At 41.2% G+C, this 13,930-nt stretch overlaps 1 protein-coding gene across 3 annotated transcripts in view; it reads right to left on the minus strand.

Annotated features, from left to right (window-relative positions):
• The window catches only part of PRKG1 (protein kinase cGMP-dependent 1), a 1,248,331-nt gene that overhangs the window by 142,639 nt on the left and 1,091,762 nt on the right, over positions 1 to 13,930 (minus strand). For all 3 annotated transcript variants that reach the window (XM_042959915.1, XM_042959911.1, XM_042959912.1), the window contains exon 8: positions 590 to 655. In XM_042959915.1, coding sequence (XP_042815849.1) covers positions 590 to 655 — 66 coding nt within the window. The remainder of the gene's footprint in view (positions 1 to 589; positions 656 to 13,930) is intronic.

Below are 13,930 nucleotides of genomic sequence, written 5' to 3' on the forward strand. Positions count from 1 at the left end.
ATATATACCTCTGTCTAAAATGACGTTTTCTCCAAAGGCGTCTTCCTTAAATACTTATAGAAGTCTGGGGGTGGGAGCGTAGGGATAAGTAAAGCAGGCTGGAGGAACGGTCCATGTCTTAATAATGATACGAGTAACGCTGTACATTCTATAACAGTGATAATGATTATCAGTACTATGAACAATTATACCAATAGCTAGCATTGTTAAGATCGTCCAAAGTAAAGGCAACAAAAACCAAACAAACAGAAACAACACTGGGACCCACGCTTTCCTCACGCGCCCTCCGTAATCCTCACATCTTTGTGAACAGTGCATCATCGCCCGTGTATAAACCGGCTAACTGCAGTGAGGCTCCTAACGGTTACGCACCCGCCGAAAGATCTCAAGGGCAGAAGGGACAACGGGGAGTGAGAATTCCTTCCCATTCCAAGAAAAACAGGGAATGAGCATCAAATATAAAACTCATTTGAAAATGAAGCAATATAAAACAAGTGTTAATAACTCCATAAAACGATGTGTACTTCGAAGAACTGAGGTACGCCACTGACAGGTGCGTGCAGGACGCAAAATAAAGCAATGTACTCACTCTCTGTCGATGACCAGGCAGGTCACAGCCTCTGCAGCGATTACGTTGGCTGTCCTCACATCCTCCCTATGTAAAAAAAGAGAGAGATTAAAGTAAAATCACTTTTACTATCAAACAGAAGGGTTCACTGCGATTAATTTCAGGAAACAAGGTAAATTACGTGTACCTCTCAGATTTATCCACCCCTAGGGTTAAGCTTTGTTCATGTTTGAAATTTATTTGTCCTGAGGAACCACCTTACTTTTACCATTGATCCCACAAATCCTATAGTTAATAATCCAGGAGTTATAATTTTCAGTCTTAAAGTTTCATGTCTAGAAGTGAAGCAAATTTTATATCATCATTCCCTGTGCTCTTTGGGGAATGAAGGAATTAACTGGATCGTGACAAGGACGGTAAGGGACAGGGTAATTTGAATTTTTAGAGGGGGGGCAGATATATTTCTGAACATTGAGTATCTAATCCGTTTGTGTATGAATTTATTACTATAACCTTGGGAACAACGGATCTGTTTTAACTGTCACCTTAGAGACCCTGTTTTTATGTGGCTAACCTTTTGACAACTTATAATACACAGTTATTCATCTATACCAGAAGAGTATTTGACAAATTTTAATCACTCTGATTGAAATATATATATACACACACATATATATACATTACATATATATATATATATATACACACCATATATATATATATATGTATATATATATATGTACATACACACACACACACACACACACACACACACACACACATATACACATACACGGTTTCTTTGCAAGCATCCAATTTGTCACTTCAGGCATATCTACCAACCTCTTAAACCTTTAAAAATTTGTTCTTGTATTTCTCATCTTACCCAGAGGTCTAAGATTTTGTAAATTAACATTCACATTTCATTCTGAGCTACTAAAAATTTCATAGCATTACTGCATGGAAACATTAAGTTATACTTGAAAATGTACTCCTTTTCCTGGAAAAGTAAAATTTCTAAGTTAATATAATTAATGATAAATACAAGTTTGAAATACATTAAAGAGAAACATACAGAGAAATAACATAGTGTTAATAATACATTCTAAAAATCATAATCCAAACATCATAGGTCTCTAATAATAGGTTTTTCAAGTCTTGGAAACAAAGATGCACTCGCTGAATTTTTATTTTTTCAAAATACACTACATTCTCACAGATAGGTCTGAACTCAGTAAATTTTCCACTGATCTTTTGTCTTCCACTGTTGCTACACCATGCTATTAAAATTAGGGTTGCTTTACAAAAACCATCAGTACTAAGTATTTGGTAAACAAGTTCCCCCTTACTAAAATTACTTTTCAGAGATATCTTGGGGCACCTGAGTGGCTCAGTTGCTTAAGCATCCGACTCTTGATTTCGACTCAGGTCATGATCCCAGGGTCACGGGATCAAGCCCTGAGTCGGGCTCTGGGCTGATGGTGCAGAGCCTGCTTGGGATTCTCTCTCTCGCCTCTCTCTCTTTCCTTCAGAAAGAAACATTAAAAAAGAAAGAAAAGAAATATCTTGAGGATACTGTTAAGCATTCATACTTCACAGAGACTTTAAAATCATTTTTCCACTTCTAAGGGAACCCACGTTGGCCTTCTGGTAGAGCTGTATTACATTTATACATTGATTTCAGAAGAAAGACTTTATACTAATTTCCCATACAATGCATGACATAACACTCTTCTTGTGTGGAGAGGTGTTCTTAGATCTTTAAGTAAGATTTCTTAATATTTTTTGCTAGATCTGGATATTTTTAAAAAAAGAATTCTGGGGTGTTTTCTATCAATGCTTTCTCTTATGAAAGCAACGTTTCTATTTCTGTTTCTCATTGGTTATTGCTATTAAAGAAAAGAAGCTCTTGATGAATGTGTATTTAAAAAAATTTTTTTTACATTTATTTATTTTTGAGAGACAGAGTGTGAGTGGGGGAGGAGCAGAGAGAAAGGGAGACACGGAATCTGAAGCAGGATCCAGGCTCTGAGCTGTCAGCACAGAGCCTGACATGGGGCTCGAACGCACGAACCATGAGATCGTGACCCGAGCTGAAGTCGGACGCTTAACCGACTGAGCCACCCAGGCACCCTGATGATTGTATATTTTTTATCCACGTGTCATACTAAGCTCTCTTCTGACTGTACAACTTTTATTAGGGTCTAGACAGCTCCCAGTAGGATTCTACCAGAGTCTCCCTCACATCCCCACCCTGCAGCCAAAGCGGCCACCTTTGCTATCTGCTGAATGCTTCACGTGCCTCCGGGGAGGACTCCCTCACTTGCCCTCCTGGCCTGGGAGGTGCTTCCCCAACTCCTTGACTAGCTCACCCCTGCTGACCCTTTAGATCTCGGCCCACGCATCCCTGCATCAGTGAACTAGAAGCAACCAGCCCAGGCTCCCTGTTCACCTGTGCTCATGGCCCTCCGTACCTCTCCACCCAAGCACCTGTCAGTCTGCAACTTAGACGTTTATTTGTGCGGTCACTGGGTTGATGATTCTATCCCCCTCCCCCTAAACCATAGGAGGGCAGTTCCCTGGCTGGTTTTCCTCCCTGTTTTACCCAGAATGCTGGCCATGTGGGAGGTACGTAGCGGGTATTTAGTATGAGATGGCACAGCCTGGAGCCCACGGGCAGGACAGCACAGAGCAGGCTTTGGACTCACACTGCCCTCGTTTCAGGAGACAAGCTACACACTATGCGAAAGCCTCAAGTGTGGGAACGGTGGGAACGGTAAGCCTGCCCCCTCACCGCCGGGTATTCAGTGTGCTCAAGGGACGTGTATCCTGATGCCCAGCCGGTGGACAGCAGCGTGTTCTTCCATTTATCTTGATTCTTCTCACCTCCTGTGCGGCCACGCTGTCCGGCGTTTTGCGAAACACTCCTACTCAACAGAGCGCGGCTTTTCAGACAATATATTTTCAACTCCATCACCGCTTTCTGAGCAGGGATTTTCAGTGAAGCGGATGCCATGGGCAGAAAACCTCACTAATACACCATTAGGTCTTTCATTTATCAAGCGAATAACTTATTTCTTAGGAGACTGCTCATGATGGTATGTTGCTATACCCTGCTGCTAGTCTAAAAAAGCCAAAGAACAGAACTCCTATCATAGCTTTGTAGAAAACACATTAAATCTGAATTTTCCTAAAATATATTACCATCTTGACAATTTAGAAATTGCTCACAAAGTCCTTAAAATAGAACATATACAAAATAATGCTTTCTTTTTTTTTTTTTAATGTTTTATTTATTTTTGAGACAGAGAGAGACAGAGCATGAACGGGGGAGGGTCAGCGAGAGGGAGACACAGAATCGGAAACAGACTCCAGGCTCTGAGCTGTTGGCACAGAGCCCGACGCGGGGCTCGAACTCACGGACCGCGAGATCGTGACCTGAGCCGGAGTCGGCCGCCCAACCGACTGAGCCACCCAGGCGACCCAATAATGCTTTCTTTTGAATGTATTCTCTACACATATTAATTTTAAAATGATTTCATCACAAATTTCCAATATTTGAAGATGTTATTATGTTTTCTGGCCTAAATTGGACATACTTTTTTAAATGAATGTAATTTTCTTGCAACAAGAGAAAACACACAGACATTTTAAAATACAGATAAGAATGGGGCACCTGGGTGACTCATTTGGGTAAGTGTCCAACTTTGGCTCAGGTCATGGTATCACGGTTCATGAGTTCGAGTCCTGCGTTGGGCTCTGTGCTGACAGCTTAGAGCCTGGAGCCTGCTTCAGATTCTGTGTCTCCCTCTCTCTCTGCCCCTCCCCAACTTGCTCTCTCTCTCTCTCTCTCTCTCTCAAAAATAACTAAAAATATTAAAATATTAAATTAAATATACATGAGGAAAAGTAATTATCAGAAGAAACTGTCAGTAGAAATTGGAAGTATTTTAAAAAGGAAAAATCTGGAAGTTTTGCCCTACAATCAAGCTTAGTGCCTAGTAAAGTGACATATATCAAAACAGACGTATAATATGGGGAAAAACAATATATTAAATATAAGATTCTAACATTTGCTACTTATTATCTAGTATACAACAGGAACCATTTTAGTCAATTCACACAAATCTCATTTAATGGATAGAGCAGAGGGTAGGTATAGAATCTCAAATTTACACGTGAGGACAGAGGTTGGGTCACATGCCCCAAGTCAAATATAGCCAGTGAGCAGCTGCTGTGGAATCTGAACACAGATCTGGCTGGCTCGAGGGCTCACGTCTTTCCACAAAAGTCCACCGTGTATACACTCTGCTACCAGATTTCCATTCGACAATTCTCAGTGCATTCTGGTGCAAAATAACTTAGGAGCACTAAGTAGTCAGACGGTCCGTCTGTCATCGTAAAAAATATATTCAGTTGTTAATAAAAACAGCATTAATAGGTTTATGGGCGCTCAATTGCAAAGCTGATGCAATAAGCCATTTTGTTTCTCATATGGTTAGAGTTCCTCCCATCCATGGCTATGTTCTAGCCCTAATATTGTCGCTTTATAATAACGTTACGTTACAATAGGAAATTATTGAAGGCCGAGTTCATTCAACGCCGAACTCCTATTGCCACTATGCTGTCATTGTATCTCTACTATTTGGGTGCTTAATGGTGTTGTGCCTGCTGACACAGGTGTCCAGAAATGCTGTCTCTGAGTACTTACAGAGCCTGCTTCTGGGAGAGGCAAAATTCTATCTGATCTAGTATCGACATAGGTTAATCTCTTATTTCAGCAGGGGTGGTACGGACTTCTAATGAGAGAATATTACTCACATAAGCAGACAATACTGTGGCTTACTGTGTCTGCTAATTTCCTTTGTAGGTCTAAGCAAATATTTGCATTGAGATATGAAATATTACGTACTCCTATGACGCGGAGGTCCTGAGAGCTCTATGTGGTTACTGAACTTATCTCTATCCACACACAGCTGTTAGGATAGTGGTTTCGCACAGCACACCCGCCACGTTTGCAGGGGCTTCACGTAATACTGGTGTAGATGCGAGAAAGATTTTTAAAAACGGAGTTTTCCTTCATTTTTACTTTTTTGTCCGATCACAGTATTTGATAAATCCTAGCAGAAGAAGAGATGAGATTTTTAAAGTCTCACCGACACCGACCACAAGATAATTCATAACTGGAATATGTTAACATACAAAATACATATTTAAAAAACATCCACCAGACTGCCTCTGAACCCTCAGCAGCTTCTTTATAGTAAATAAATGCACACGTGTCCCCCTAAGGGTCCAGGTCTAACATGCACGTTGTCTCTGAAGATCAAACCTCACACTCATCCATTTCTGTCCCTGCGTGTTAGTTGATTTCAGCGTGGCATTTAATAAACGCGGACAACTGGAGAAGTCGCTACCGGTGGGAGGTCAACGGCTATTTCACAAACTTGCTACGCATTAATGAGAAATTACAGGCAAAGCTATGCGGTTTAGTAAGTAGCGTTCTCTTTTTTAAGCATTCTTGGAGGAGTTAGACATTCCTTTCTGTGACATCACAGAGCATGAAAAACATCCAACATATTTGCAAACCCAGTTTTTCTGTGCACTGACTCTGATATTCTTTGCACTTCGTCACCGGAGTCTTCATCATCACTGTATCCCAAAGTGGAGTCACTGTCAGTATCGGAATAATCCATAGCAAGGGTTTACGTGGACTCGTCTCGTTCCGAAGCGAGTTTCTTATGCCTCATGTCTGCCGGAGAGCTCTATCGTACATCGATGGCCCAGGGGAACAAACACAGAGCGTCCGAGGCCAAAGCAGGGCACGGTTCACGCAAAGGCACTGGCCCAGTAGGGGCTCTTCCTTTTCGAGCCGGGGCAATGTGACTCCTGGCAAGAGAGCCCAGGCATTCCCGCAGAGCCAGGCTCTGCAAACGGACACCACTCCAAGGGCTTGTGAGCTCACGGCAGCCCACGGCTCCCATTCTCCATCCAGGGCAGCCGCTGAGCCTCCCCAGTCCGGTGTGCCTCACGCTGGACAAAATGAACCTTTTCAGCTCAAAACTGAAGGCACGCGAACTCACTGCCGGCAGGATGACAAACGGGAAGCAGCCACGTAAAATAAAGGTGCACTTTGAATTCGTGAACTGGACGTGTGGGATTCACAGCAAATTCAACCGGGCGTTCAGCTTTGAAAGTTTGGTCCCAGAGCAGAGAAGTGGTCTTGCCCAAAAAGCTGTATCCAGCTACTCACTGACTCTACTTCCTATTTAGTCATGAAATTATTCCAGCACGATTTACACCTCCCACACTCCGTGAAGCGAATCAGTACGTGGCAAATAAGTGCACGTCTTGTAACCAAGGTTGGCACAGAGTCAGCAGCCAATCAATTTTAGCTTCCGGCGTCATAGCATCACTTGAAGGTCCTCTGGGACATCTGAGAAGCATGTGACCCGTTACACTTTCTCTCTACACGCTCCCTCCCTCCGTTTCTGTAATCAATCACTCTCCGAATTCTTTCTGACACCACCTCGTCCAGTTATTTTCCTGAATCCTTGACCTCAGTTCACTAACATATAGGGATTCCTCCAAAATTCTGTTTCTGGCCTTCTGTTGTGTTGTGCTGACTTCTCTCACTGGGGAAATGTCACCTAATCTTATGGTATCAACTTTTGGTTTTATTTTGACTCCCAAGACTTGAATTTAACCTTTACCCCTCTCCTCCTGGACAACTCGCTCTCGAAGCGCCATTGCCCCCTCTAATTCAGACCCCACACATTTTCTCTTAACCTCAACCACTGGGTTCTTTGGGTTCCCCATGGCATCACCATTTGAGTCAATGACATGACCATTCTTACATTCACCCGGTCTCGGAAGATTAAATTCATTCTTCTCTCTTTCCATCACTGCATAGCTTTGGTCATACTGGCTCTCTCTCTTTCTCTCTGCCTTCTCTCTTTACCTATCCCTCCTGTCGCTTCTAGAGCTACTCCTCTATTTGGGCCATCGCCATTCCTACCAGGAATGCTGATCTGGCCCCTTAACTGGCCTCTGTGCTCCAACTCTCTCTCCCACTTCCCATCTATCTCTCACTTTGTTGCACATTTTCAAATCTAAATCTGGTTGTGTCGACTCTTTGCCTGAGAACTTTCCAAGGAAACATTCAAAAAAGAAAAGTTTCTACACTGTTGTCTAGAGCTGGAAGTCCTCTGCTCTCTGACCTATCCCCTTTCTAAGCACCATACAGACTATCCTCTACTGCATTTGCGACAACAGTATCCTTAAAAGACACCCACTGTCATCTCCATGGCTGTGCCCATGAACGTGGCACTGCTAAGCTCCCTCGACTCCAGTTCACTGCTCACCCACGCAAACGTCCACTGTCTTTCAGTAGCATTTGTAAAGGAAAAAAGTCCACGTAAGAAATACGTCTGCCTATTGATTACAGAAACAATAATTAAAATAACAACAGAAAAGTGTGAGAGAAAAATAGAAGGATAACCATGACGTCATCTGCCAGGAGATAACTAAGGTTAACACCTTGGCGAATAGCCTTCAAACACTTTCTTATTCTTCAGCATTCACATGTTACATGGATATAATTCTAACAGGTCGATAATTATTTTAACAAATATTTACTGAGGGCTATTACATTTTGCATGCCTGAATCTTGCAGTCTAGTGGGGACAAGAAGTTAAATTAGTACACAAGCGTATAACTGAAAATGCCAGTCAAAGAGTCCACAAGCAAAGCTATAATAAGGGAGGATCTCATTTGGAAATTCAGAGGACAGACACCCTTTCTGAGGATGTTGAACGCGAAGACCAGAATAAGGAGTTACCAAGGTGAGTCAGGAGATGTATTTTCTAGGAAACAGGTGTAACACAGGCAATATCCCAGAGGTAGGAAATGGCTTATTGTTAAGCCAAGAAGGCTGGCATTCAGGAATTGAGGAAAAGAAGTCAGGGCACAGGAGAAACCAGACAGGAAGGCAGGACCGCATTGATCAGTGTCTGTGGGCTACTCTAAGGATTTATATATATTTTTACTTTACATTTATTTTATTTTTGTAAATGTTCATTTATTTTGGCAGGTGGGGGGGGAGGGAGGGAGGAAGAGGGCACAGAGAGAGGAGGACAGAGGATCTGAAGAGGGTTCTGTGCTGACAGCAGCGAGCCCAAGGCAGGGCTTGAATGCACAAACCATGAGAGAGATCATGACCTGAGCTGAAAAAGGATGTTCATGACTGAGCCATCCAGGTGCCCCTCTAAGGATTTATTGTTTAAAAAGAGATGGACTAAGTGAACATTTTTTTCCCTTTACCATAACACATAAAATCTTAAAAATTAGTTGGAAATCACAAGATCAATTGAAGGCAACATTTCCTATGCTCTGATGAAATAAAGTATCAAGGACATCAGTTTAGATGACTAATTTTACAACAGTGATGGCCTTTTCACTTTTAAAGTAGCTATTGCTACACACCCATGGATGTATTAAGACATATTATCTAAACAGAAAATATGACCCCGGCCTTTAGAATCTCCCAACACAGAATGCAGGAGTAACGACAAAACAAATGCATAAAAATCACTATAGTACCGAGAACATATACCAACTCACGGTCAACACCAGGACACTGGAGTCTGAAGCAAGTTCATTTCCTGGAGCCCACCCAAGACAGTCTCTGTTTCTTATCAATAGTAGGGACTCATGACATGACCTCGAAAAGGATGTTTTTGTAGGCAGAACAATTCCAAGCGTGATCCAGAAAGTCACTCCAAAATTTATTCTTCTGGTGACCTTGGTAGATATTTCTATTCCCTGTATTAATTCACTTCCTGAGAGGATGCACCTCCCGTTGGATCAATACCCACGGAAGGTCACAATAAGTAAAAAGATGATGGATTTAGGAGAACTCAATTTTCACATTGTTTTTCATAAGACTTCCGCCGCATTGACAGCATACTGGATCTTTTAAGTGGCATGTCAACTTTGCATTCCTGACATGCTCCAATGACAATGAACACGGGTACTTATTAGACCGCACCAAATGAAATTGCCATTTTTGCACAGCTACTGGCAATGTCCTACGGTTCAACCTAATATATGGAATTCGTGAAAGGGTAGACGAAGCAATTGCAGAGGGTGAAATATTGCTCTTTCTTAGTGACACGGCTGAAGTTAGTGTCAACAGTCATCCACACTGTTCCCATATTCCGTATTTGAAGCTACACATACATTCTTCTGAATGCGGATGCATTTGATGGCTTTTGCTCGTCCATCTGGACATTAAAGACAATTCTATATACATTCCTTTATGGCTAGGGTATGAAAGGACCGCTGAAGAAATTCCTGTTTTTTTTGTTGTTGTTGCTGTTGCTAGAGCACAGATAGTATTTAGTCTGTACTCTGGCTTCAAGTAGTCAACGCTCTGGCAAAGTCTTACAAATTTAAAGAACATCTTCCTGGAGTGTATTTTTTGGAGAGAAGGAAGAGGTCACTCTTCTTGTTTATTCTGTTATTATTTTATGAGTCGTTTAGAAGTACAGGTTTAGATATTATGCTGCCATTGCTTTCTTAGGGGCCCATTTGGTCTGTTTCTGAATGATTTAGAGGTGTTTTAATTTGAGAGGAAAAATAAGAGAAGACAGAATTTTCCTCTATTAAAATCTTTCAATAAAGTCAACCCTGGAGCACAACACAATAGATGTTTGTTCCTATACTCAAATCAGACACTCACTTTCCTCTTAACTCCTTGCTTCTGCTTCTCTGCACCATACTTCTTAACAGTCTAGATTTTTTTTTTAACGTTTATTTATTTTTGAGACAGAGAGAGACAGAGCATGAATGGGGGAGGGTCAGAGAGAGGGAGACACAGAATCCGAAACAGGCTCCGGGCTCTGAGCTGTCAGCACAGGCGCCCGACGCGGGGCTCGAACTCATGGACCGCGAGATTGTGACCTGAGCTGAAGTCGGCGCTCAACCGACTGAGCCACCCAGGCGCCCCTTAACAGTCTAGATTAAAATAAATCTACTGGCTGTGGCTACTTTTCAGACAGTGACACATGTGATTCTGTAATGCATCTGGCCACAGAAAGTTTGTACTTTATTTATTTAATTTATTATTTTTTTAAATGTTTATTTATTTCTGAGACAGGGAGAGACAGAGCATGAGTGGGGAAGAGGCAGAGAGCGAGGGAGACACAGAATCGGAAGCAGGCTCCAGGCTCTGAGCTGTCAGCACAGAGCCCGACGTGGGGCTCGAACCCACAGACCACGATATCATGACCTGAGCCAAAGTCAGACGCTCAACTGACTGAGCCACCCAGTCGCCCCAGAAAGTTTGTACTTTAGGAGAAGATATTAACAGACCCATTATTCCAAGTGTGCCTCACGGGTCACAAGTACTTTTAAGAAGAAAATGAGGGGCGCCTGGGTGGCTCAGTCGGTTAAGCGGCCGACTTCAGCTCAGGTCACGATTTCGCGGTCCATGAGTTCAAGCCCCGCATCGGGCTCTGTGCTGACAGCTCAGAGCCTGGAGCCCATTTCAGATTCTGTGTCTCCCTCTCTCTGACCCTCCCCCGTTCATGCTCTGTCTCTCTCTGTCTCAAAAATAAATAAACGTTAAAAAAAAAAAAAAAAAAGAAGAAGAAGAAAATGATCCAGGGGCGCCTGGATGGCTCAGTTGGTTGAGTGTCTGACTTCGTCTCAGGTCATGATCTCACAGTTCGTGAGTTTCGAGCCCCACATCGGGCTCTGCACTGACAGCTCAGAGCCTGGAGCCTGCTTCCGATTCTGTGTCTCCCTCTGTCTCTGCCCCTCCCCCACTCATGCTCTGTCTCTATCTCAAAAATTAATAAACATTAAAAAAAATTAAAAAAAGAATAAAATGATCCACTAGTCTTTTTTGGTCTGTTTTCTGCATTCCACACAGCTGAAAAATAATGCTCCAATTTTCCCTATCTTTAAAGTAGCGGAAATGGAGCATATTTAGAATGAGGGCTAGAAATGTGGTTCTAGTAAACCCCACTGAGGCTTGCTGGAAATGAATGTTAAGTTGCTTGGTCACATATTTCAAAGGACTTCTGCCTCAAGCACCTTCAGCCTGGGAGTGCATCCTCTCCTATAAAGAATTCAAGGCAACATGTCAGGAAGAGTGTCTCTTATTTCTTGTTCCACTGCCAACTCAGCATGTGACCTTGAGAAAGCGCCCCATTCTCTGTGTCATTTTTCACGTAGGAAATGGTGGCTGAAATTAGTGCTCTGTTCTCCTCTGTAATTAGTTTTACCAATGTGGACACTTTTCAAAAATTCTAATTATCACGGTTTTCAATGCTCCTGAGATGATTCATCTTGAATCCAAGGATATTTCTCTAGACAGAAAAAGATCTGCTAAGCCTGTAATTGTGATCTACTATTTGAATATGTCAGCGACAAATCATGGCAGAGATTTTCATGTGAGCAGTATTTATTTGCAATTGGAAATGTATTTTCACATAGAAATTAGACATGTTCACGTGAAATAAGATACTCAAAATCAGAAGTCAAGAAAAATACAATAACATGTTTATAAAACCATACTTTGATAATTAAAAATTAAAATGGAGATTTTAGGGGTACCTGGGTGGCTCAGTCGGTTAAGTGTCTGACTCTTGATTTCGGCTCAGGTCATGATCTCACGGTTCATGAGTTTGAGCCCCATGTCAGCTCTGTGCTGACAGTGTGGAGCCTGCTTGAGATTCTCTCTCTCTCTCTCTCTCTCTCTCTCTCTCTCTCTCTCTCTCTCTCTCTCTCTTCTCCTTCCCCACTTGCTCTCTATCTCTCAGAGTAAATAAAAATAAACTTAAAAAATAAAATAAAATTGAAATTTTAATTGGGCTCTTTCAAAGAAAAGAATATCTAGAATTTTATTGTTAATTATCATTATTATTAGAATTTTTAAATACAGTTAAAATATAAAAAAGATTCTTTCCTTTTTGGTTCTTGCTTCTTACATATTTCCTATTTTGCATTATTGGAATCAAGAGCTTGCTTTCTAAACAATATTCTTCAGTGATTTTAGAAGCCCGGTCATCTAATATGCTATAATTTTATCCAAAGTGAAGATTAACTTTGAATCACAGGTAAACAGAAGAAACAACTTAATTGGTAAAGAAAGGAAATTCATGGCTATGTCTACACAATACCAATTTAAACAAAAAAAAATGCTAAGGTGAAACCACTACATACAAGGAAAAGTGTTGGTGTTGGTCAGGAAAAGCAAGCAGGATATTAGATCTCTTGAATAAATCAATTTTACCAAGAATTTTAATAGATTATACTTGTACTATCTGCCCAGCTATTGTAATTTTAAGCTATATGTATGATTTTAAATTGTTTTAAAATATTATGTAGTTTAAATAATTGAGACCTAATTGCTTTAATATGTAAAGAGTTTCTATAAGTCAATAAGGATATAAAAATGACACCTCAATTCGACAATGAGCAAATTTTATGGACACTTCATAGACAAGTATGAAAACACAAAACACAGGGAAGAATTGCAAAGGCCTATGAATATGCTAGTGGTAAAAATATCACCTAGTGTAATCTGTTTTGTAGATAATTCAGCACTATTTATTAATTTTTTTCTTGCAATTATTTGCCTCACACAGGCACTCACGTTTTGGAGAAATAATGATGTTAAATATTACTATAGTATTGGAATAACAATGTTGGAAATAACCGAAATATCCATCAATGAGAGATTGATTAAATAAAACTGTCTACAACAATTCAAGGGGATATTTTAAAAAGAAATCATTAAAATAACTGGAGAAGATATATATGTAAATGATCTCCAGGATGTCTTAAGTGAAAGAAACATGTGGAGAACTATGTGTATATGTTCTCATTTATGTAAAATACACACACACACACACACACACACAAATAAGCATACATTAAAATCATGGGTTATTTCAGGATGCGTTAGAAAAAGTAATTACATTCAGGGAAGAGGGTGTGATTAGAGGATAGAAGCAGGAGGGAAAATTACTTTGGTAGCTTTTGAGTTTTCTATTATGTACCTGAGTTACCTGTCATAAAATCAATGTTTTTTTTAAAAAGAAACAGATGTAATAGAAATTGACTCTTGCAAGCACACTTCTGGATAGAGAGGCTGGTGAGGACTTACTCTCCTCAAAGACTTTGTCTGTGTTGACTGCATGGTTAGCTGCTGTCCATTCCTGCGTCACCCCTCAACCTGCGCCCCCGCTCCCCCATCCCCAGTGAGCAGCAGTATTAGGGCTAGTTTATGCTGGCCTAGTTTGATCACACTGGAGAGATACTAGCTTAGCAGGTGAAGCCGTCAAGACGTTT

Source organism: Panthera tigris, chromosome D2 (genome assembly GCF_018350195.1).
Source record: "Panthera tigris isolate Pti1 chromosome D2, P.tigris_Pti1_mat1.1, whole genome shotgun sequence".
NCBI classification, from domain to species: domain Eukaryota; kingdom Metazoa; phylum Chordata; class Mammalia; order Carnivora; family Felidae; genus Panthera; species Panthera tigris.